At 34.4% G+C, this 26,094-nt stretch overlaps 1 protein-coding gene across 2 annotated transcripts in view; it reads right to left on the reverse strand.

Annotated features, from left to right (window-relative positions):
* The window catches only part of SYCP1 (synaptonemal complex protein 1), a 110,664-nt gene that overhangs the window by 76,974 nt on the left and 7,596 nt on the right, over positions 1–26,094 (reverse strand). For both annotated transcript variants that reach the window (XM_064371881.1, XM_064371878.1), the window contains exons 8-14: positions 14,699–14,757; positions 13,408–13,477; positions 12,742–12,815; positions 11,373–11,481; positions 2,305–2,399; positions 1,621–1,805; positions 650–717 (exon numbers count right to left, since the gene is read on the reverse strand). In XM_064371881.1, coding sequence (XP_064227951.1) covers positions 650–717; positions 1,621–1,805; positions 2,305–2,399; positions 11,373–11,481; positions 12,742–12,815; positions 13,408–13,477; positions 14,699–14,757 — 660 coding nt within the window. The remainder of the gene's footprint in view (positions 1–649; positions 718–1,620; positions 1,806–2,304; positions 2,400–11,372; positions 11,482–12,741; positions 12,816–13,407; positions 13,478–14,698; positions 14,758–26,094) is intronic.

Consider the following 26,094-nt stretch of genomic DNA (forward strand, 5'->3'; position numbering starts at 1 on the left):
CAGTAGAAAATTAAGCATCACAAAAAAAGCATAAATATGGTTCAAAAATTCAACCAAACAACCTCTTGTGAAATGTAAAACACAAATTTCAAATACTAGACAATATTTTAGTTGACAATTATTTTAATTATACAAGTATTTAAATCTAATAATAAAATATTTGCCAATTCATGAATATTTTTAATTTATAAGAAAATATTTTTTCACTAAAATTAGAAAATAATTTGTTGTTTGCAATTTGCCATAGTTATAGACATGAAGATTTATGAATATGAAGCAGAGGTTATTATTATCTAATTACATGGACATAAATTCACAAAATAACTACTGTAGAGAATGTCTCTCCCTTTTGGCCATGAAAGTTGTTGAATTTTAATAATACTTTATTATAAAATAGGATCACATTTTCCTATGAATAGTACATAATCTAACATGACAAACCAATGAAATTTCAAAATTCAATTAAACAATAACAGACATTTTTCACTAAGAATTATTTTCTTCCTTCAAATATTAAAATACAAATATTATCAAAAAATCTCTATGGGCAAATGACAGAGGGGAAATTATATTTTATTTCAAAACAGTGTTTATGATTGTATAATCAGCTAATATTATTAAAGTATACACATTATTATCTAAGTCTTACCCAGTTCACTTGATTTCTTTTGAAGCTCCATGGTAAGTATTTTTGATTGATCTTCATTTTTTTCCAATCTTGTAAAATATATCATTTTCAATACAAAATATTATTTTAGTCAGAATTCATCTCATAACTACCACTGGTGCAATTTAGCAACTGATATATCTTAGAGTAGATTCACCCACTGGATTGTTAAACATTAAGTACCTACTCTGTGCCATATAGTGTAACATTTTAAAATAAGATAGTACTATTATAAATACATAATTGTATATTATATCCATGTAATATACATAGATATACCTTAATGCTTATAAGTTGTCACTTCCTGTTGATGATAATCAGATTAATGCATCCTAGAACTTTGAAAGAGATTAAGTATGTAACTACTATTATACTGATTTCTGCCTTAGGAATAATATAATTATGAGAACATGTATGATTTGCTTAACTTCTCTGGCTTTCTGCTTCCTCAAAGTATAAAACTGAAGTAATAGGGATAGGTGAGTCTTAGGTAACTTACCATTTTAAAAATGAAAAATCACTTGGATAGGTCAATCAAAGATATACAAATTAGGAAAGCTAGAAAAGCTAACTTTTCTCTCACCATGCACAAGCAATGGAGAAAAAATATTGCTAGGCCCAAGCTATGGCTTCAGAGAGAAACTTGTTCTCCTTTATCCTACCAAACTTAATTAACCCTAATGCTAATGAGACAAAAAATAATTACCTAGGCCTCCTAACACAGCTTTATATAAATATTCCCTTAATATAAAGTAGTGAAAAATAGAGTCTTTTTAACTCTATTTTTTAACTCCAATGAAACTTTTAAAATATATTCCCACTTTATACATAAGACACCTGACCACAGTTGTTATATGAATTACACATCAGTTGGCAATGCATAGAAAATGGCACTAATATTTAAAGTAAATTTTTTAAATTCATTTATTTATTAAAAATAATAAATATTTTACCTTTGCTGTTCTGTTCTCAATAATTCTTTCAAGCTGCAGATAGTAGTTTCAAAGTTAGTAACCACAGATGAATGAGCAGCTCTAGCTTTATTAGATACTTCCATTTGAGCTTCTTTTTCTTCAGTTAGCTGACAAATTGTTTTCGTTGCTATCTGTAAATCTTCCTCTAAAGTATTTTGAGTACTCTAAATGAAATCAAGTATAAAACAAAAGCAATGATACAATGGCCTCAACCAAAAAAGCTGAACTCATCTGCTTCCATACATTTACTGCCCCATTCCAACCCCCATATTTTCCTAGCTATTATCCCTCCTCCCCACCCTGGAATGCCCAGCCACTACTCTTATTTCAATTCACCATTCTCCATATCCCACCTACAGTTCTAACTCCTCCATGGAGCCTTCCTAGCCAACCCAGCCACACTGTTCTTCCAATTCTTAGAACTATTAATTTATTATCTAAACCACCCTGTTGGCACCTGTCCAGGGTCTTGTATTTTAATTATACTTTTGATGTGTTTTTATGCAATGTCTCTACACTATAGCATTTTGTAGACTAGGATTGTGTCTTCTCTATCTATTTGAAGCTCTAGGTCCTTGTACACTGTATTAGTATTTAATAAATATTTGTTGACTAATTGATAGTGTGAGACTTATTATACACTAATCAGTTTTTAAATCATACCACACTTCTTTGCAATGACACTTTAATATCTTCTAGTTCTTTAGTCAAATGATGCTGCTTCTCAATTGATTCTTTTAGGTTTTCACTCTGTAATTCTAAAAGAGAAAGTTGTAAATAGATAGTACTTAGTAGAAGATATATACTAAGAAAACTAATTATTATTTGTAACAATTAGTCTTTTTCCTCCATTAGATAATAGTCAAAAATGAGGGGGAAATATGCAAATATAGACACACAAATATTGGTCATCATCAAGCTTTATTGACTTTTCAAGACTTTCATCTCCCAAGAACTCAAAAATAAATATTTAAGGATTTACATTTTTTATAATAGCAAAACATTAGAAACAACCTAAACATCCAAAAGTAGACAAATTATGGAGGTACATAAATGGGATGGTATACCATGTAGCCACTGAAAATAATACTACGAATTTTATTGATGGATTACTAATTTGGATATTCATAAAATATAGAAAAGAGTGGGTTTAATATTTAAACACTATGTGCAAAAGAAAAGGACACATTAAAATATGAAAAGTAATTTATCTCCTAATGGTAAAATTATTCATGATTTTATTCTCATTATTATCTTGATTTTTTTATTTTTCAAAATATTCTCTTTACTTATCAAATGATGAATAAATGCTTTTGACTCCACTTAAGAGACCATTTTTACTAAATACTAAGTCTCAAATACAATTCTATATACTTTATATGTGTGCACTCATTTTCAAACATCATAAAAACAATAAGGGAAAAAAGAATTTCATTATATTCTCTGGACCCAAATTATATAATTTCCTCTTACTAAGCTACCTGTCCTTGGGCATGATACTTAACCAGTCTGACTACTTTTCCCATCTGGAATATTAGAATAATGATAATTATTCATATTATGAAGAGTTCCCTGTTGTTAGAAATAAAAAAAGATAATTTAACTTAAAATCCTTAAGCACAGAGTCTAATATGTAATCAATAAGTGAAAACTGCTATCATGATGATGATGATGATGTATGGTAGAAACTGGACTTTAATATTCACGATATTTATAATATATTGATCAGGCAGGCAAATAAACAATAATCATGCTGATTGGTACTCAATAGAAGTTCTGGGAATTTACATAGAGGGGGCACCTAAGCCAAATAAGATCAGGGTTGGAGGTACGAGGAGACAGAAAAATAAAGTTTAAAGAAGACTTCCAGAAAGTAGCAGCTGAGTTAAAACATTTGAAAGACAGTAAAAAGTAGCCAAGGTAATGGGAGTTAGGAGAGAAAAGATCATAGGCAAGTATAAAGGCATGTAAAAAGGAAAACACAGAAGACATAGAATGACACATTCTGGCATCTAAAGAAAATGTATTTTAGGAGTATAAGGCTTAAAGTATAACAGATAAGTCACAAGAGATATGATTGGAAAGATAATAATGACAAGATCATAACAGGACTTATATGACTTGTTCAGAGTCTTCTGATTCATAATTCATGAAGACGACACAAAACATTGAAGGATGTTAAGCAATAGAAGTATGTGCCAAGTTTGTATTTTTAAAATTCCATTCTGAAAAAACTACATAGAATAAAAGGGTCAATGGTCCAACTCTGGAAAAAATAGAAAAAGTAAATCTGGAGAGAGGGAAATGTTGACTATTGTGGTGTCCATTATGATACTATTTCTTATGGTCTAGATGGTGATAAATGTCTCCTCTGGAAAATCATAAGCACAAGCTAGCCCTTAGGTATGTATAGGAACTGAATGTATACTGCCAAAATGTTGAAAAGAGCTCCAAGTCAAAATTTAGTTTGAAGTTCCCTAGGATTCTAGAAGAAGCAATATGCAAATTTTCTCCATAAAAATATACTGCTATTCCAGGCCTTAAAGAATTTCCACAGATAAAGTTACATGACCTCACACTCAACAAACACAACAGGAAACAAAGCACAATGAACAGAATCAGCAAAATGAACAAAACGCCACCTTAGATCTGCAAAGATCTCAGATTTTAGAATTATTGGCTATGAAATTAAAAAATAAGTATTATCATATACTTTATAAACTAAAGGAAGATATCAGTAATCAATAAAACTACTAGAAGGGATACATAAATTTGAAACTGAAAACTCCAAAGGGTTAATGATGAGCTTTGTCATGTAAACACTCCTCTAAAAGGGAATAAAAATTCAAGATCAAATATTAAGAGTATTAAAGCATAAACTCCTGACAGAATAGGAATTTGCCAGGCCAAAAATGAAGAGAAAATAGAAACCTATAGAATTAAGTAACCACAAAATTTGTTTATGCCCAGAGGACATTTGCAGACCCTGGCAAAGTTGGACTTTTGGTTTGAAATATAATGTGATAAAGAATTTAAGATCCATGAAAACCCAAAGGTAACAGAAGGTAGAGGGAGTCTAAGAAGTAAACTTTTGTACAATAAACTGGGATACTTTTGCTGTAAGGAATAAGCAAAAGTAAAACAACTCACAGGCAGATTTGCAGCCCAGGTTCAAATCACCTGAGTGGTTCAGGACACCCCAAGTCTTCAAGCTGACTTAAGATTGTCCCAAATGGATAGAATTACCGTGTACATGGAAAAAAAAAAAAGCAAATCCTCCCAGGTGGATGTTAAGTGATCTGCATACTAGGCAGGCCTTAACTTATTCCTATAAGTAATTTTTTCAAGTTTAAAAAAAGGAGCATAAAGTCAAAAACAACAAGGCACACAAGAAAATAAGGCACTTCGACTAAAAACTATCATAAACAAGACAGAATGAGAGTCACAAACATTTAAGATAAAAAAATTATCAGAAAAGGACTATAAAACAGCTATTGTTCATATATTTAAAGAAAAGACAACCTAGAAAGTAAGTAGAAATAGAAAACTATATAAAGTAGAAGAGCAGGTTAGAAAAAGAAGTAAGAATAACATCTTAAAATAAACATCTTAGTAACTAAAAATAAAATGGAGGGGATTTCATAATGTGTGAGAAATAAAAGAAGAAAATTAGTGAATTACAAGATAGGTAAATAGAAATTATCTAGAATAAGGTATAAAAAGGCAAAACTGTTGAAATAGGAAAGAGATTAAGAGTCAAAGAAGAGTTAGAAAATTAATGTAGGTTTTTATTTTGGTTTCTGGTTTGGTTTTTTGTTGTTGTTTTTGTTTTTGGGGGTTTGTCACCCAGGCTGGAGTGCAGTGGAGCAATCATAGCTCACTGTAACCTCACACTCCCAGGCTCAAGTGATCCACCTCAGCCTCTCAAGATGCAACATGGGTTTTTTTTCTTCAACATTTTTTTCTTACTCAGAAGACGAGGAAACAGAGAATAGAGTAAATACAATATCTGAAGGGATTGTTGTTGAGGGTTTCCAAGAAACAATAGTAATTTAAAGATTTAAGAAGCTATTAAACAAAACTAAGCCTGTACCTTAACATATCATACTGTAAATGCTTCAAAGATGAAGAACATCTGAAAATCCATGAGAGGGAAAAGATATTACTGACTTCATAAAATCAACAAAGTAAGCCAGGCATGGTGGTTCATGTCTGCAATCCCAGGACTTTGGGAAGCCAAGGCAGGAGGATCACTTGAGCCCAGGAGTTTGAGACCAACCTGGGCAACATAGTGAGACCCTGTCTCTACAAAAAAAAATTAAAATTGGCCAGGTGTGGTGGCATGTGCCTGTATACCAGCTACTCATGAGGCTGAGTTGGGAGGATCACTTGAGCCCATGATTGCACCACTGTACTCCAGCCTGGGCAACAGAGTGAGACTCCACCAAAAAAAAAAAAAAAAAAAAAAAAGAGGGTAAGGGGAGGGGAGCGGAGGGGAGTGGAGGAGGGAGAGAGAGAGAGAGAAAAGAAAAAAGGAAGGAAGGAAGGGAGGAAGGGAGGAAGGGAGGGAGGGAGGGAGGATACTTTCTATGTGCTAAAAAAAAAAATGTCTAGAAATAACATACGGTGTGCCAACCTAGAAAGACATATCATGAAAACATATCCTATATGGATGAGAATGAATAAACAAATTTTCAGATAAATGGAATCTATGACAGCTAATCACAAACATATTCTCACTAAAGGAGATTCTAAATATTCCTCTTTAAAACAGAAAGAAAATGATCTGAATGAAAAGTTTAAGATGCAAAAAAAAAAAAAATGAAGAGCAAAGAAATTGAAAAAAATACATGGGTAAAACCAAATAAATATTGTCTGTATAAAACAGTAATAATAATGTCCTATCTATAGAATTAAAATACACATATTGTAGCACTTTTCACAATAACAGCAATATGGAATCAACCAGTGTTCATCAATAGATGACTGGATAAAGAAATATATATCTATATATATATATACAAATTGGGATACTGTTCAGCCATAAGAAAAAATGAAATCATGTAAAATCTGATTGTGGTCTCCTTAAATTTTTGATAATTAATACTCTTTAGTAATCAACTAAATGGTTACAAATGGTTATTTTGCAAGTGACAAAATAAATTAGGTAATAACAAGCAAACATTAAAAAGAAAAACAAAAATTAGCTGATCATAATTAATTTAAATGACTATTCCAGGCAGGATGGAGTAGCTAGTAGCATACCAGCTCTCATGCTGGAAACAACCAGAAGAGACAGAATGGCATAATAGGACTAAAAGGGCTGATTCCTAAAAGAAAACTGCTGAGAAGTGAACTGATAAAGTACAACTGACATCTGCTGATCTGGGCATGAGAAAAAGACTAAAATGCTGTCTTAATCCAGGCAGAGGGCTGTTGCTAAGGTACAGAAAAACCAGCTTACTTTCGAGAGGTCTCAAAGAGCTGAAGAAACAAAATTGAAAACTTGAAAAGCCTTATATACTCGACCAGTTTTCTTCCATTTGGCTCAGTCTCTAAAAGGATTCAGATAATCAGCCCAACACACCTTCAATTTCTCTCTAGCAGAGAAAAGACATCATTGGGAAGCTCCAAGATTTTTCTTATTAAAATGTGCAGAATTTAATTTAAAAAATTACTGGGCACACCAAAGGAAAAGAACAAATACCCAAACAGCAAGATAAAAAAGAAAAAGAAAAAAGAAAGAAAATCAAATAGCGGTTGCCAGGAGCTGCAGGAAGAAGGGAATGGAATGTTATTTTTTAATGGGTACAGAGCTTCCATTGTGCAAGATGAAAAGAGTGCTTGGATGGAGAGTTCTTGGAGAAGATGGATGGTGGTTATGGTTGCATAACAATGTGAAACATACTTAATGCCACAGAACTGGACATTTAAATATGATTAACATGGTAAATTTTATGTTACGCATATTTTACCACAGTTTTTAAAAAGAAACAATAGAAATAAACCAACGGATAAGACATATATTGAAAAAACAGAGAATAGCTATAAAATATCAATGATGAATATATACTTAAAAGGTGAAAAATTAGATTTTTAAAAGAGGAGAAAACCAGAGAACTGAACTCTTAAATAAGTAATGAAATGGAAACTTCAAAATGAAAAATATACGATTCATTTAAACAATGCAGTAGATGGATTTAAGGCAAATTAGACATATCACAGGCAGGACTGGGTAACAGATCAGTAAAAAATATTCACAGTGAAATACAGAGAAAAACAAGTGGAAGATACAAATGGAAAACAATGAAAAGTCATTTAAATTAACACATTTCAGTGGCTATGAGACTACAGAAATCATATAGAATTATTTATTACTATAACTTATTTTCAGTTTATATAAGATTAAATATTCTTTCATTCATCCAACTATTGAACTCATATTATGTATAAAACAATATACTTGGCACACAAAGATACTTAAGACACAATCCCTCCTCAAGACATTCATAGTCACAGGCGACAGATAGACAAATGCTTATGCCATTACTAAGAATTTAGCCAACAGATTTGGGGTGGAGAGAAGAGATTCATTTTAAATAGAGGAAGTAGCCAAAAGCATAGGGTGGGATCAAAAGAACACAAAATATAGGGGAAGTTAAACTATTTCAATGTATCTGGAGTATACCATATAGTAATGACAATAAGATGAAATTAGCAGGTATAGATTGGCAGGAACCAGATAATTGTTTGCCATGTGAAAAAAAAGAGAATGTTTTGAAGAATAGAAAAACAACAAATGCTATAAGATCCCTATAATGTTCTGGAAGGTGCATGGTGTTTCACAAACACCATCCATTTCGATTTATATAGATCTTCTTTATAATAATTGAAAAAGTTTGAAAAATATTAAATAATAAGACAGCCTAAATATGACATGACACTCAGGATCCTTCATAAAGGGTTTCAAATCTTTTACAATTTCATCTGCCTGAGTTCGATAAGATATTGCCACACCAATCAGTTTACTAAAAATATACCCTAACATTCCTACTGACTTGACCTGCACAAGCCATTTATTCCACTTATACTGTCTCTTCCAGTTCACTGTCTAGTAAACTTTTAAGCAGTTCAACAAAGTTGAACTAATGCCTTTCTAAATGTCTCTCTAGGACACATTAGTAACCCTCTCCATCGTGCTCCCATAGGATTTGTTCATTCAAAAAATAATTTTTGCTGGGCGCGGTGGCTCACACCTGTAATCCCAGAACTTTGGGAAGGTGGATGGATCTGAGGCAGGTGGATCACCTGAGGTCAGGAGTTCGAGATCAGCCTGGTCAACATGGCATAATCCAGTCTCTATAAAAATACAAAAATTACCCGGCGTGGTGGTGCACATGTGTAGTCCCAGCTACTAGGGAGCCTGAGGCAGGAGAATCGCTTGAACCTAGAAGACGGAGGTTGCAGTGAGCGGAGATCATGCCTCTACACTCCAGCCTGGGTGATAGAGTGAGACTCCATCTCAAAAAAATAATAATGTATGTCTCCCTCTCTGTCAGGTCATTTCTGTCACCATAAAACATACTCTAAGGAAGAATATCTCATTTTTAAAAACACCTCTTCTTGAAACCATATCTCATATTGGCTAATAGCTCATTTATTTTCTCCTCTGCACACTTAGCCTTCTCAAACAATTTGTCAGCATGTGCCATTTTCACTTCATCATTTTTGATTCACTCCTCATTCCACTTTAGTCTGGTTTCCACCTCACTCAAGAACATTGCCTTAACTCCACATTCTTCCTACTCCACTGCTTGCAAGCTCAACTTCCAAATGCTAGCACCTCTACTTCTTTGCCCAGTGGCCTCTCTTGCCACTGTAGCTCACTTTGTCTCTGCACAGAAGACCAGAAATGCCAACAAAACAATGCCTTCTCTCCACCCCAGGAGCAGACCTCAACCAATGATTGACAGGGTTTGATGAATAAATGATGCCCATCATTTGAGGTGACCCTCTGAGAAATGGATTTTGCACTGGCTTCCAGGGTTTTCCCAGTGATATCCAGCATCAATTGCCCACACTGGTAGCTGCCCTGATAACACACCTTTTTTCACCTGTCTTGTCTTTCTTGTCTGTTTCCCACTCCCTCTACTTGAATTCTTATTTCTGAGTTTGCTGCTAAGAAATCTAAACTAAGACAACCTCCATTATGCTAACTCTAACACATTTCTCCATCTCATATCAACAAATTGTTAGCAGCAGGTGACCCAGATAATCACTCCTTCTTGAAAGCTCTCTCCTGTGCTGGCTTTCAGAACACCACACCTTCCTGGTTCACCTCCTCCTTCACAGACTGATCTCTTTCCACCAGAACTTTTATATTGGAATGTCTCAGACTTTGATCCCCATATATGGTCCTTATTTTCTACCCTTTTTTCCTATCTTTTTCATATGATCAAGTTCGTAACTCTAGCCTGGCCTCTCTTCTGAATTCCAGACTCACTCTAGACACTAATTAAAGAATTTATCTTAACTTTGCATTGAGCTTATTTTCCTATTGTTTTATGGTATACCAGACATTGTATAAGTTCTTTAAATACATTATCTCTTTTAATCCTCGACACAATGATCCAAATCATTACACTTTCAGGCAAGGAAAGCATGGTTTAAAAAGGCTGGGAGCTTGCTTGGATTCATGGAGCTGGTGAGGAACAGCACCAGGATATGAAGCAGGTGTTTCTGACTCTGAAGTTTGTGTGCTCTTAACCACCAGGTCATTCTGCTTCCTTTGTTGAATGGGCATATAGGTTTTATAGAATGACAAACTACTGAAACTGGAAAATAACTTAGTGATCATCCAGTTCAGCTCTTTCATTTCACAGTTGTCCAAAACAACAGATAATTTTCCTGAGATTTATTTAGATATCTGCTTATATTTATGATGGGTAGTTATTTTCATGCTTATGTTTGGGGCCGTAAATGGTGCCAAGAGTTTTTACTTCTTTTTCTCTGAGTTGTATTTTCAGCCCTGGAGGTACTCTACATAAATGTTGATGGCACACAACTTCCTAACTCCCCTGATGCTGACAGCCCTTTAGAGAGAGCCCTGAGGGGTCACCATGTCATTTCGCTTGGAGACTTTCTCAGGTGGTGATGATTTTCCAATTACACAAGCCAATAACTGGAATTTTAACCACTGGAACCCTGCGAATGTATCTCTCTTAAATATCTACCCATCACCATTAAGGCTATTTATTGTGCTGTATCCAGAGCAACTCAACCCAAGACTGTATCTATGCCAGAGACATGAATAAAAACTATTAAAAAAGCAAAATAATAATAATAATAATAATAATAATAATAATGTTATTAATTTTGAGTGCCTTATATGTTATTAATTTTGAGTGCCTTATATGTGCCAGGTACTGTTCTCGGCACTTGGAATGCAACAGTTCCAAGTCAGTGAACAAAAAAGACAAAGGTCCCTGTCTTTGTGGAGCATATAGTTGAAACATTTGAAAAAGGTAAGAACATGGAAAAGGGAAAAGAGTACATGCATTTTACAAAAGCTCCCCAGGTTATTCTATTATGCCCTCCTCCAACTGAACCAACTCAGACTGAGAAGTACAGTACTAGAAAGCATTACAACAAACTTGTAATAAAAGTCAAGATTTAGAACATAACAAGAGGAATACATAAGGCACATTATGTTATCTTATATAAATTCTTACTTGTCTTTTCTTCTAAGTGATTAACTTTATCTCTGGATTCCTCTAGCAGAAATGTTAAATCTTTCATTTTATTTTCTTTCTCAGTGATTTGGATCAATAGTAGTGATACCTGAAATATTTAAAGAATACATTATCAATATAAAAAGTTGAATATGACACTTTAACATTTATAATACCTACAATTATTTTATGTACTTGTCTGCATGCTTTTCAGCAGGTCTCCTCCAGTTCACTGTCTAGTTTCTACTACCTGACAGCCAATGTAGTCAGATAACTGGCCCTATCATCTTTGTAAGAGACAGTAACATACCAAATTGAAAAAAGCAATCTCCAAACCTGGGTATTGCAGGCACAGGGAAGGGTGGGGGTATATATAATGGAAAAGTCAAAATATGTAATGGTAAGATTCAGTCTGTCTTTGCTATCCTGCCCAATCTAGCTCCAGAATGTCATCAGCCAAGTTTATATCCCAAGCAAAAATTGAGAAAGCTCCAGCAAAAAAAAGTGTTACAAATAATGATATTAAAGAATCCTCAGCAAAAACACTAGCTGGCCATGCCATCATTTTACAAGGAAGCCCAGCAATCTGTAAGCTCTGCCCATGCGCCTAGAACTCCAACAAGTGTTTTAGTACTTCATTCTGTTTTTGTGGTTATTATCCTCTCCATACTTTCAATTAATTTTTTAAATTATTAAGTAGATATCCCTATTAACCATGTTAGAAGATATCTTGTGGCAAATCAGACAAGAAAAACTGCAAATATAGTGGGAAATAGAAGAGGATACATTATATATATTGCTTTCCATTTGGGAAGCAACAGACTTGAAACTGATAGAGATGGCATAATAATAATCTGAAACATTCTTGTGAATGCCAAAGGATATAGAGTTAACATTTTCAAGTCTTCCACTACTTGACATTAATAGAAAAAAGCATCTGTGTCTTATTTTCTTGGACGAAAAAAAGAAAGAAAGAAGCAACAGAATATTTTAGTTCCTCTTGAAGTCATGGATAGTACATTTCAAAACAAACTGCAAAATGTAAGTTGAGTAGTCAATAATCATCTATGCATTTTATGAAGTTTTTGTCTGAGCAAAAGTTCTCACAAAATAATATATTTTGAGGCAATATCCTGTTACCCATTGATGTAAATATTATAGAACAATAATTGATTAAAACCCAAAAATGGCTAGAGCAAGTACATATTTGAGTCAATGAAAATTAAGTAAGTGAGTATAAAGGCTAAATATTTAGATATGTATAACATTAAAATTCTCTCTCAGTAATTTATCATGCATTCAGCAAATACAAACTTCTTTTGAAATTTTAAGTATTTAAAAAATTACAAAGCGTTGGCTATTTAAAAACCTGCTTTTCCTTGTCATTTACTTCCTTCTTGTATTCTTGTTCAAGGTGTTGGATTTTTTCATAATCTTCCTTTACTTTAAAAATAAAACAAATATACTGTAATGTCTTAACATAATTGTATAACATTTCTATTACAAACAAAATTTAAAGTTTACTTCACCTCCTTATTTATCTCCAAATTATATTAAACTCTAAACGTTTGAAATGAGCTAAAATTGCTGTTTTCTTGCTTTCTGCTTAGTAAACAGTAAATTTAAATAATAGCAGTTATAATAAGCTAAAATTCTACAATTCTTATACATAAAAGTATATTCTTGAAAACACACTAATCTGAAACAATAGGTTTTAAATATATATATAATTTGATATATATACAATTATTTTAATATGCATACTATACCAAGATATGTAAGAGACCAAATCACATTTAAAAAAAACATAAAAACAATTAGTCTGATTTCATGAAAGATGTAGTTTTAAAGCCCAAAACTATTTTTAAGATATACTAATTCCCTGCCATATTCCACAAGATTTAGAGGGGATTACAGAAGTGAAGAAAATAGAAAATAGTTGAGAGCATCAGGCTAAAGAAATGAAAGCATTAGCAGAATCCAATAAAAATATAAATAGCAAAACAGTAATATAAAAATTGAGTAAGATCCCTACACTTAAAACACATTTCCAGTCTGGAATTTTCAGCTTGCACACGAAGTTCCTCAAAAGCTGTTATCATTTTCTGGAATATAAAGTTTAACTTTTAATAATCACACTTAGATTTTTTTAAATAGCTTTCTTCAATCTATGAAAATATTATCAATTTTGTATCATGCGATCCTTAAATTTAAAACCACACAACTTGGAATAATTAAAACACTGTAATATGAGTTACTAAAAATGTATTAAGAGGGACTTATGTTAGTTTCCCAGAGGCTTAAATGCACTGGCAACATGTTATATAATATAAAACAGCAGCAAATGGATTGTTGGTACTCCAGCCACTTACTTAATAGCATGTATCAAAACCCGTAATTTTATATTTATTTGTGCTTATTTATTTATGTCTTTTCCACTAAAGTGAGGCCTCTCCCCATGAATCCAAAGTTACACTTCCATCATCTGGCAGCATGTGTTCATTCAGCATTCAACAAATCTTGCTTTGTAAAATCAGGTTAATTAATTAATTAATTAATTACTGAGTGCCCCTTATGTGCCAGGAACTGTTTTAGGCAATTGGGATAGAAGACAATGTCTCTACCCTACTGGAACTTATAATAAAGTGTAAAAAAGAATACAAATAAACACACACACACACACACACACACACACACACACACACATATACATATCAAATAAATGCCATGTAGCTTTAAGTGCTCTTGAGAAAAGCTAAATGGGGTTGAAATATATAGAATAATCAAATAGAAATTTTAGATAAAATATTAAGAGGGGAGTAACAAAAAAGCAGAGTGAAGTTTAGAAATGTGCATAAGATCTTGGACATAAAAGTTCTGAAAAGGGTACAGATTCAAAGAACCACCACCAGAAAGAGCTTAGCAAATTTGAGAAACGTAAAAGATTGACTATAGCAGAAAAGAAAAGTGTAGAATGATAAGAGATGTGATAACAAAGGTAAACAGGAGCCAGACACAGATTAATAATACTTTATATGTTTTCAAATGAATGGTTATGCATCACAATGTGTTGGTTTCTGAGAAGAGTCTGTAAATATTTGATAAATTAAGTGATGTAACTAACATGTAAATCAAAAAGTTAATATATAACAAAACATTAATGCTCATAGTATAGAACCTAGGAATTTTATTAGTGATAAAATAATATATCAACAAATAAATGATAATCCTTTTAGTAAGAATAGTTGTCCATATCTTTGTAGCAATTGCTCTAATTTGCTCAGAAATTCCTATGTTTAAAATATTCACATTTCATTAACACTCACCTCAACGTTATTATTTAGATCCACATAAACTTGCCTGGTTTCTTCCCGTTCATATTCATCTATTGTTAATATAAAAATTTCAAGATTAAATTTTAAAATAATTAAGATGTCAACAAGGCAATACTCAAAATGCCTCCAGAGAAAAAAACCTGAACTATAATTGACACATTGCTGGAAATTAAATGTAAACAAATCTGAGAGATACACTCTATGGAGGCTGTGTGTGGTGGCTCATGCCTGTAATCCTAGCACTTTGGGAATTAGAGGTTGGCAGGTTGCTTGATGCCAGGTTCTGGCCAACATGGCAAAACTCTATCTCTACTAAAAATACAAAAATTCACTAAGCATGGTAGCACATGCCTTACAGTCCCAGCTACTCAGAAGGCTGAGACACAAGAATTGTTTGAACCCAGAAGGCAGAGGTTGCAGTGAGCTGGGTGACAAAGCGAGACTCTATCTCAAAAAAAAAAAAAGAAACCTCTGTGGAGACCCAGTCATCAGAGAGGCCCCAAGTTCTTGCGAGTTTTATCTTATGGAATGCTACCAGGTTTCTCAGTGAACATAGGAAAAACATCGCTTTGTGCTTCTGGCAGGAAGAGCCGTTTTGAACTATGCCAACGTATCCTGTTCTTAACAAGGACTCCCTTGAGAGCAAAATCTGTTGGGGATTTGTCAGAGTCTAACTAACCTGGGAGAAGGGAAATACCCAATTCCTTCCATCTGAAGCAAGGAAAATATCCAACTCCATCCCCCTCCAGCCTTCCACATGGAGAATGGGAAATTCCCAACTGCAGCCCACTCTACCCACCCTGTCCCATCTAAGAAGGAGAAGGATGCCAAGGCTGTAGAAGTATATATGAAGTTCATAATCTAGAGGCAAAAATTTGCTAAAAAACTGAGACCTAACCATAGGTCTATAGAACACTCCTCCCCCTGTATCTTACCACCACATTACAATAGTTCCTTTACCTATCATGTCTAGCTATCCAAAAAAATAAAAATACAACCATACAAAAAGGCAAAAAATACACTTTGACAAGTGTATTACCCAGACCAGTAATTTAGAACAACTATGATTGCTATAAGGGCTCTGGTGGATAAAGTAGACATCATCAAAGAATAGATGAGTAATTTAAAGAGCGAGATAAAATTCTAACAATGGCTCAAAACAAAAATATTACAGATCAAAACCACTATAATAGAAATGAAGGGCGTGCAGTTGTGGGGGCTCGTGCCCATAATCCCAGCCACTCGGAAGGCTCAGGCAGGATGATTACTTGAGGCCAGAAGTTGGAGACCAGCCTAGACAACATAGCAACACCTGTCTCTAAAAAAATATTAAAATGAAGAAATGAAGGGCTTATTAGATTAGGTACAGCTGAGGAAATAAATCTCTGAAGTTGAAGATATTTCAAAAGAAACCTCAAAAACTGAAGAGCAAAGAGAAAAAAGACTAAAAAGAACAGAACAGAATATCCAAGAACTGTGAGACAACTACAAAAAATATAATGGGAACACCAAAAGGAGAAGAAGAAAAACGGAATACAAAAAATATTTGTAACAACAATGACTGAGAATTTCCCCTAAATTAATATTAGACACCAAGTCACAAATCCAGGAAGCTCAGAGAACAGAAAGCAGGATAAATGCCAAAAGCACTACCCCTATACATATTATATTCAAACTACAGAAAATCAAAGGTGAAGCTAGAAGAAAAAAACATTTTACCCATAGAGGAGCAAAAAGAAAGATTATATCTGACTTCTCCTCAAAAACTATGCAGGGAAGAATAGAATGGAGTAAAGTATCTAAAATGTTGAGAGAAAAAAACAGCAACACAGAATTCTGTAATTGGAGAAATCATCCTTCAAAAGTGAAGAAATAAAGACGCTTTGACAAAAGTTGACAGAATGTGTTGCCAGTAGACCTGCCTTCCACGAAACGTTAAAAGAACTTTGCAAAGCATACACAAGTTTCAATAACCAAATTGATCAAGCAGAAGAAAGGATATCAGAGATTGAAGATCAACTCAATGAAATAAAATGAGAAGGCAAACTAGAGAAAAAAGAGTGAAAAGAAATGAACAAAGCCTCCAAGAAATATGGGATCATGTGAAAAGACCAAATCTATGTTTGATCAGTGTACCTGAATGTAACAGGCAGAAAGAAACCAAGTTGGAAAACACTCTTCAGGATATTATCCAGGAGAACTTTCCCAACCCAGCAAGGCAGGCCAACATTCAAATCCAGGAAATACGGAGAAATTATTTAAAGAGAAAGAAAATGATTTAGGTAAGAAATTCAGATCTCTATAAAGAAAAAAAGAGCAACAGCTGGTCTCAGTGGCTCACACCTGTAATCCCAGTGCTTTGGAGGCTGAAGTGCGAGGATCACTTGAAGACAGAAGTTCAAAACCAGCCTGGGTAACTTAGAAAGACCCCATCTCTACTTAAAAAAAAAAGAAAAGAAAAAAGAGCATCAAAGCAGAAATAAGTGAAGGCTAAATAACTTTTATTTTTCTTATTCTTAACTGAGCTAACATATAAGTTTGTCAAAAATAATAATAGCAACAATGAGCCAGATGCTGTGGCCCATGCCGGTAATCTCAGCACTTTGGGAGGCCAAGGCAGGTGGATCATTTGAGGTCAGTTAAAGCCAGCCTGGACAACATGGCGAAACCCCATCTCTACGAAACATACAAAAATTAGCTGGTGTCATGGCACACATCTGTAATTCCAGCTGCTCAGGAGACTAAGTCAGGAGAATCACTTGAACCCGGAGGTGGAGGTTGCAGTGAGCCAAGATCATGCCACTGCACTCCAGCCTGGGCAACAGAATAAGACTCTGTCTCAAAAAACAAACAAAAAATGGCAACAATGCATTAGATTATAAATGCTTATTTATGCTTTTATATTAAAGAGATGAATGACAACAATGATAAGAAAGATGGGAGGAGGCCAAGCCTGGTGACTCACACCTGTAATCTCAGCCCTTTGGGAGGCTGAGGAGGGTGGATCACTTGAGGTCAAGAGTTCAAGACCAGCCTGGCCAACATGATGAAACCTCGTCTCTATTAAATATACAAAAATTAGCTGGGCATGGTGGTGATCGCCTGTAATCTCAGCTATCAGGGAGGCTGAAGCACGAGAATCACTTGACCCCAGGAGGTGGAGGCTGTACTGAACCAAGATGGCGCCACTGCACACCATTCAGTCTGGGCAACAGAGCAAAACTCTGTATCAAAAAAAAAAAAAAAGGATGGGAGGAAAGAATTACAAGGTACTCATACTAACCTTGAAGCAGTATAGGGTTATTTGAAAGGAGACTTGGATTACTTGTAAATACCTATTGCAAACTCTAGTGAAAACACTTTAAAAGTAAAAATAGAGTATAACAAATATGGAGAGAAAATGGAATCACATAAAATGCTCAGTTAAAACCACAAATGGCACAGAAAGAGTGAAAGACAAAAATAGGAACAAAGAACAGGACAACAAATAGAAAAACAGTAATGAATTTAGTAGATAATAATCCAACTATGTCAATAATCACTTTGAATGACAATAGTCTAAATGACCAACTAAAAGATTGTCAGAGTGGATCAAAAAAATACCCAACTATATGCTGCCTATAAAAAACTCATTTTAAATGTAAAAACACATCTAGATTAAAAGTAAATGGATAAAAATATACCACATTAACACTAATCAAAGAAAGCATATTAACACTAATCAAAAGAAAATTTAAAACTTCTGCTCTACAAAAGATAATGTCAAGAGAATGAGAATACAAGCCACACACTGGGAGAAAATGTCTGCAAAAGAAACATCTAATAAAGGACTGTTATCTACAATAAATAAAGAGTCAAATATTGTTAAGTCTTTTTTTCTTATTGTTAAAACTCAACAATAAGAAAACAAGCAACCTGATTAAAAAGTGAGTCAAAGACCTTAACAGACACCTTAAAAAAGGAGACATATAGATGGCAAACAACCATATAAAAAGAGTAGCTATATTAATTTCAGACACAGCCAACTTCAGAGCAAGAAAAGTTGTCAGATATAAAGAGAGCCATTTCAAAATGCTTTTAGAGCTGAGTACAGTGGCTCATGCCTGTAATCCCAGTACTCTGGGAGGCTGAGGAGGGAAGATCACTTGAGCCCAAGAGTTGAAGACCAGCCTAGGCAACATAGCAAATCCCATCTCTACAGAAAAAAAAAAACTAAAAAAATTAGCCAGACATGGTGGTACACACCTGTAGTCCCCACTACTCAGAGGCTGAGATGAGAGGATTGCTTGAGCCCAAGAGTTCAAGACTGCAATGAACTATGATCATATCATTGTACTCCAGTATGAGTGACAGAGCAAGACTCTGTCAAAAAAAAAAAAGGATGCTTTTGGGTCAATTCTCCAAAAAGATAAAACAATTTTTAACATCTATAGGCCTAACAATACGGTGTCAAAATACATGAAGCAAAAACTGGTAGAACTGCAAAGAGAAATTAACCCACTACAATAGTTGAATATTTCAATATCGCTATCAGAAATGGACAGATCCGGCAGGCAGAAAATCAGTAAAACATGTAGGTTGAGTGTCATCCAAAATGCTTGGGACCAGAACAATTAATGTATCAAATTTCAGATTTTTTTTTAGATTTTGGAATATTTGCATTGTGTTTACTAGTTGAGCATCCCCAATCTGAAAATCCAAAATCTGAAATGCTGCAGTGAGCATTTCCTTTGAGCATCATTTTGGCACTCAATTTTGGAGTATTTTAGATTTGGGATTTTTGGATTAGGGCTGCTTAACCTGTAGTTGGATTCAATAAAACCATCAATCACCTTGACATCTATAGACTGCTTAATCGAACAATAACAGAATACATAGATTTCTCAAGCTCCCATGGAACATTCATTAAGATAGACCATATTCTGGACCATGAAACACACCTTAACAAATTTCAAAGATTATAAATCATATAGTATCTGCTCTCAGATCACAATGGAATTAAACCAGAAATAAATAACAGAAAGATAGCTGGAAAATCACAAAACACCTGAAGATTAAACAACACACTTCTAAATACCACCTGAGTCAAAGAAGAAATCTCAAGAATAATTCAAAATTATTTTGAACTAAATGAAAATGAAAACACATCTTTTTTTCTTTATTAAATATTCATTTGTTCATTTATTTGTCAGTAGAGATGAGGTCTCACTATGTAACCCAGGCTGTTCTTAAGCTCCTGGGCTCAAGTGATCCTCCTGTCTCAGACTCCCAAAGTGCTGGGATTACAGGGAAAACACATCTTATCAAAATTCATGGGATACAGGAAAAACTGAGATGAAAATTTATAGCACTGAATGCATAAATTGGAAAAGAATATCTGAAATCAATCTTCTAAGTTTCCACCATAGGCAACTAGAAAGAGAAGAGCAAATTAAATCCAAAGTAAGCAGAAGAAAAGAAGTAATACAAATTAGAGTAAAAACCATGAAAGTGAAAACAGAAAACCAATATTTTTAAAAATCAATGAAACCAAAATCTGGTTATTTGAAAAGATCAATAAAATCAATAAATTCTAGCCAGGCTAAGAAAAAGAGAGAGGATTCAAATTACTGATACATAAATGAAAGAGGAGACATCACTACAAATCCCATGGACATTAAAATGAAGAAATATTATGAACAATTCTATGCCCACAAATATGCTAACCTAAAGGGAATGGATCAACTGTCAAAGGACACAACTGCCAAAACTCACAGAATTAAAAATAGGCAATCTCAATAAGCCTGTATCTACTAAAGAAATTAAGACAATAAGTAATAACCCTCCAAAACAGAAAGCACCAGGCCTACCAGCTTCACTGGTGAATTCTAAAAACATTTAAGTAAGACATTATACCAATTGTCTACTATCTCTTTCAGAAGACAGAAGCAGAGGGAATATTTTTGAACTCATTCCATGATGCCAGCAGTACCCCAATACCAAAACCAGACAAAGACATTATAAGAAAACTACAGACAAATATTGCTCATGAACGTAGATGCAAAAATACTCAACAAAATATTAGCAAATCAAATCCAACAATGTAAAAATGGACCCTGGCACAGTGGCACACACCTGTAATCCCAACTCCAGCTACTCAGGAGACTGAAGTGGGAGGACTGCTTGAGGCCAAGAGTTTGAGACTAGCCTGGGCAACATAGCAAGATCCCATCTCTAAAAAGAAATTTTAAAAACTCTCTGGGTGCAGTGGTACACACCTATAGTCTCAGCCACTACGGTGGGTGAGGCAGGAGGATCACTTGAGCCCAGGAGTTCAAGGCTAGTGAGCTATGATCATGCCTGTGAATAGCCACTGCACTTCTAGCCTGGATGACAGAACAAGATCCAGTCTCAAAAAAAAAAGTGTAACAAGAATTACACAACACAACTAAATGGGATGCAGTCAAGGTATTCAAGCCTTGTTCAACATTTTAAATCAATTATTGTAATCCATCACATAACAGGTTAAAAAAAATTACATCATCATATCAATAGATATAGAAATATCATTTGACAAAATCCAACACTCATTCATAATAATAACTCTCAGTAAACTAGGAATAGAGGGGAACTTGCTCAACCTGGTAAAGAATATCTACAGAAACCTATAGCTAATATCATACTTAATGGAGAGAAACTAGAAGCTTTCCCACTAAGATCAGGAACAAGGCAAGGATGTTCCTTCTCACCATTCTTTTTCAACATTGTACTTAAAGTTTTAACTAATAACAATAAAACAAGAAAAGGAAACAGGGATATGGATTGAGAAGAAAGAAATAAAACTATTTTTGTTCACGGATAACATAACTGTCTATATAGAGAATCTGAAAAAATCAACAAAAAAAAATCCTGGAACTAATAAGCAATTATAGCAAGGTTGCACGATGTTGGGAGAAGCAGCAAAGGAGAAAGGACTTACAGAGTGCCTTCATAAATTGGTTATGAGTAACATATAAACTGGGAACAACAAAGCACAGCAAACTGCAGGAGGCCTCTGGGGAGGCAAACTTGTCCATGCCTCATGTTCCAGTGCAGAGTGACCTAGGCTCTGTTACCATAAACGTTGTACTCAAGGACATAAAGCCCCTTCATAGCACTATGATGTAGCCAGACTTGTAGGCTCCTTGTGAGGCCTGAGTTCCACTAGCCACACAAGATAATAGGCTAAAGATAACCACATGTTCTTGTTTTGTGAAACTCCTGAAACCACCACTGTTATCAGTCTTTAGAATGACACACCAGTTCCAGCTCACTGATTCACTTCCAGTTCACTGATTCACTCCACCATCACGTCACCCTCTCCCCACCATCACTCCACCCCTACCCTATAGAGATCAAAGTAATTGTAACCAATAAATAGTGTGAGAGATCAGAGCTCAGGGCCTTCACTGTCTCCTCCGGTAATGAGTGATGACCCCCTGGTCCCACTTAGTTAGGTACAAATCTAACTAAATATGTGCAAGATCTATATGAGGAAAACTGTAAAATTTTGATGAAAACAATCAAAGAATAATTAAATCAATAGAGAAATATTCCATAATCTTGGGTAGGAAGATTCAATATTGTCAAGATGTCAATCTTTCCCAACTTGATCTACAGATTCAATGCAATCTCAATAAAAATTTCAGCAAGTTACATTGTGGATATCTACAAACTGATTCTAAAGTATATATGGTGAGGCAAAAGACTCAGAATAGCCAATACGGTATTAAAGGAGAAGAACAAAGTTCAAGACTTACTATAAAGCTACAGTAATCAAAATAGTGAGGGATTAGTGGAAAAAAAAAAAGACAAAGAGACCAATGAAACAAAACAGAGAGCCCATAAATAGACCCAAATAAATACAGTCAACTGATCTTTGACAAAGGAGTAACAGCTATATAATAGAGAAAGATGGTCTTTTCAACAAATGATGCTGAAACAAGTGGACATCTACATGCCAAAAAGAAAAAAAAAGAATCTGGACACAGATCTTACACCCTTCACAAAAATTAACTCAAATGTATCATAGATTAAAATGTAAAATACAAACCAAAAAACTCGGAGATAAATAGGAGAAAATCTGGATGATCTTGGATATCATGATGACTTTTTTTTTAGATACAATACCAAAGATACAGTCCATGGAAGAAATAATTCATAAGCTGGACTTCATTAAAATTAAAACTTCTGCTCTACAAAAGTAAATATCAAGAGAATGAGAACACAAGCCATAGACTGGAGGAAATGTCTGCAAAAGAAACATCTGATAAAGGACTGTTTCCATAATATACAAAGACTCAAAATTTTAAGTCATTTTTCTTATTGTTGATTAAAATTGAACAATAACAAGCAACCTGATTAAAAAGTGGGCCAAAGACCTTAACAGACACCTTGCCAAAGGAGACATACGGATGGCAAATAATCATATGAAAAGTTTCTCATCATATGTCATCAGAGAAACACAATTTAGAACAACAATGAGATACCAATACACACCGATTCAAATGGCCAAAATCCAGAACTTTGACAACACCAAATGCTGGTGAGAGTATAGAACAACAGAAACTCTCATTCACTGCTGATAGAAATAAAAAATTGTATATCCACTTTGGAAGACAGTTTGGAAGTTTCTTACAAAACTAAACATACTTTCACCATATGATCCAGGAATTGTGCTTCTTGGTATTTACCCAAAGGAGCTTAAAATGTCCACACAAAAGCCTGCATGTGGATATTTATAGGAGGTTTATTCATAACTGCCAAAGCTTGGAAGCAACCAAGATGTCCTTTAGTAGGTAAATGAATAAACTGTGGTAGGTCTAAACAATGAATAGAATATTATTCAGTGCTTAAAAAATGAGCTATCAAGTGATGAAAAGACATGGAGGAAACTTGAATGAATATTACTAAGTGAACGAAACCAATCTGAAAAGCCTACATACTATAGGATTCCAACTACATAACATTCTGGAAAAGGCAAAATTATGGAGACACTTAAAAGATCAGTGGTTACTGGGGTAGGTTGTAGAGGATCAACAGGAAGAACACAAAATTTTAGGGCAATAAAACTATTCTGTATTATACTATAATGGCAGACATACTTTTCCAAACCCATAGAATATACAACACCAAGAATGAACACTAATGTAAACTATGAACTTTGAACAATTATGATGTGCCAATGTAGATTTATCAATTGTAACAAATGTGCCACTCTGGTGAGGTATGTTGATAATGGGGGAGGCTATACATGCATGGGGCAAAAGCTTTGAAAACTGGACTCTACATAAACACTACCCAAGTCCCAGAACTAACCTTCAGTAGAACATAGATAAAATAGACCCAGGGCAACACAGCAAAGGCATTAAAAATTGAACTGATATTGGAACTCCCACACTGAAAAGGCAAGACAAAACCTATTCTGAACCTAAGTGAGCTGACTGGCTGGCAGAAAATAAATAAATATTCTCCAGGAAATCTTAAGAGAACTCAGAATCTCATAACATAATATTCAAAATGTCCAGGACATAATCCAGAATTAACACTCAATGAACTAGGAAAATGTAACCATTTTAAGTCTCAAATTATTATCTACGATAGCTGATGAGATAACCAATAAAACTAGGATTTATATGGGAAAAAAAAGACCACAAAAATGGACCCCAAGGTATTCTAGATACTGGCATTACTGGATACAACTATGTTTATTATATTCATAGAGATAAAAAGTTGAGCTTTAAAAAGTCAGCAAAGAGCTTAAAACTCTGGAAAGTGATATTACATATTTTTAAAGAACCAGCTAATACTCAACCAGAAAATGTAATAACAGAAATTAAGACATCAACTGATAAACTTTAAAACAGACAAGAAAATAGAAAATCAGTAAACTGGAAAGAGAGGTTAGAAGAAATTATGTGGGCCAGGGCAGTGGCTAATACTTATAATCCCAAAATTTCGGGAGGCCAAGATTGGCAGATCACTTGAGCCCAGGAGTTTGAGACTATCCTGGGCAACACAGCAAAACCCTGTCTCTACAAAAAATACAAAAATTAGCCTGGCATGGTGGTGTGCACCTGTAGTCCCAGCTACTTGGGAAACTGAGGTAAGAAGATTGCTTGAGCTTGGGAAGCAGGGGTTATAATGAGCCAAGATGGAACACTGCACTCCAGCCTGGGCAACAGTGTGAGACCTTAAAAAAAAAAAAAAAAAAAGAAAAGAAAAAAAAAGTATCCTGAGTAGAATACAGTGAGAAAAAAGATGAAAAATACATATAGAGTCAGAAATACAAAACAGTGGCCTCATTGTTGTGACCTCAAAAGATTGAACAGGCTCTCATCTCAGGGACTTTGCACTTAACTGCTTCCTCTGCCTGAAATATTATTTTCCAAAATAGATGGCTCATTCCCTTAACTTTATTCAGGCCTCTACCCAATGTCACTTAATCAGAAAAAACTTCCCAATTACCCTGTACCAAAATATTCTCTCCTTAAGCAGGTATCATCTAACATATATTTTATATATTCATTAGTGAACTATATCTTCCCCCTCACTAGAATGTATACTCTTTTTTTACTTTAATTTCTAGGATACATGTGCAGAACATGGAGGCTTGTTACACAGGTATACATGTGGTAGTTTGCTGCACCTATCAACCCATTATATAGGTTTTAAGCCCCACATGCATTAGGTATTTGTCTTACTGCTCTCCCTCCCCTTGTCCCCCATATCCCAACAGGCCCCAGTGTGTGATGTTCCCCTCCCTGTGTCCATGTGTTCTCATTGTTCAGCTCCCATTTATGAGTGGAGAACATGTAATGTTTGGTTTTCTGGTCCTGCATTACTTTGCTAAGAATGATGGCTTCCAGCTTCATCCATGTCTCTGCAAAGGACATGAACTCATTCTTTTGCAGAAAAAATATAAACAACCCCATCAAAAAGTAGGCAAAGGATATGAATAGACACTTCTCAAAAGAAGACATTTATTTGGCCAACAAACATATGAAGAAAGCTTATCATTAATAGTCATTAGAGAAACGCAAATCAAAACTACAAGATACCATCTCACGCCAGTTAGAATGGCGATTATTAAAAAGTCAGGAAACAACAAATGCTGGAGAGGCTGTGGAGAAATAGGAACATTTTTACCCTGTTGGTGGGAGTGTAAATTAGTTCAACCATTGTGGAAGACCGTGTGGCGATTCCTCAAGGATCTAGAACCAGAAATACCATTTAACCCAGCAATCCCATTACTGGGTACATACCCAAAGGATTATAAATCATTCTACTATAAAGACACACGCACACATATGTTTATTGCAGCATGATTTAAAATAGCAAAGACTTGGAACCAAACCAAACGTCCATTA

Source organism: Aotus nancymaae, unplaced genomic scaffold (assembly GCF_030222135.1).
Source record: "Aotus nancymaae isolate 86718 unplaced genomic scaffold, 86718_ANA_hifiasm-v0.15.2.pri h1tg000007l, whole genome shotgun sequence".
NCBI lineage: Eukaryota > Metazoa > Chordata > Mammalia > Primates > Aotidae > Aotus > Aotus nancymaae.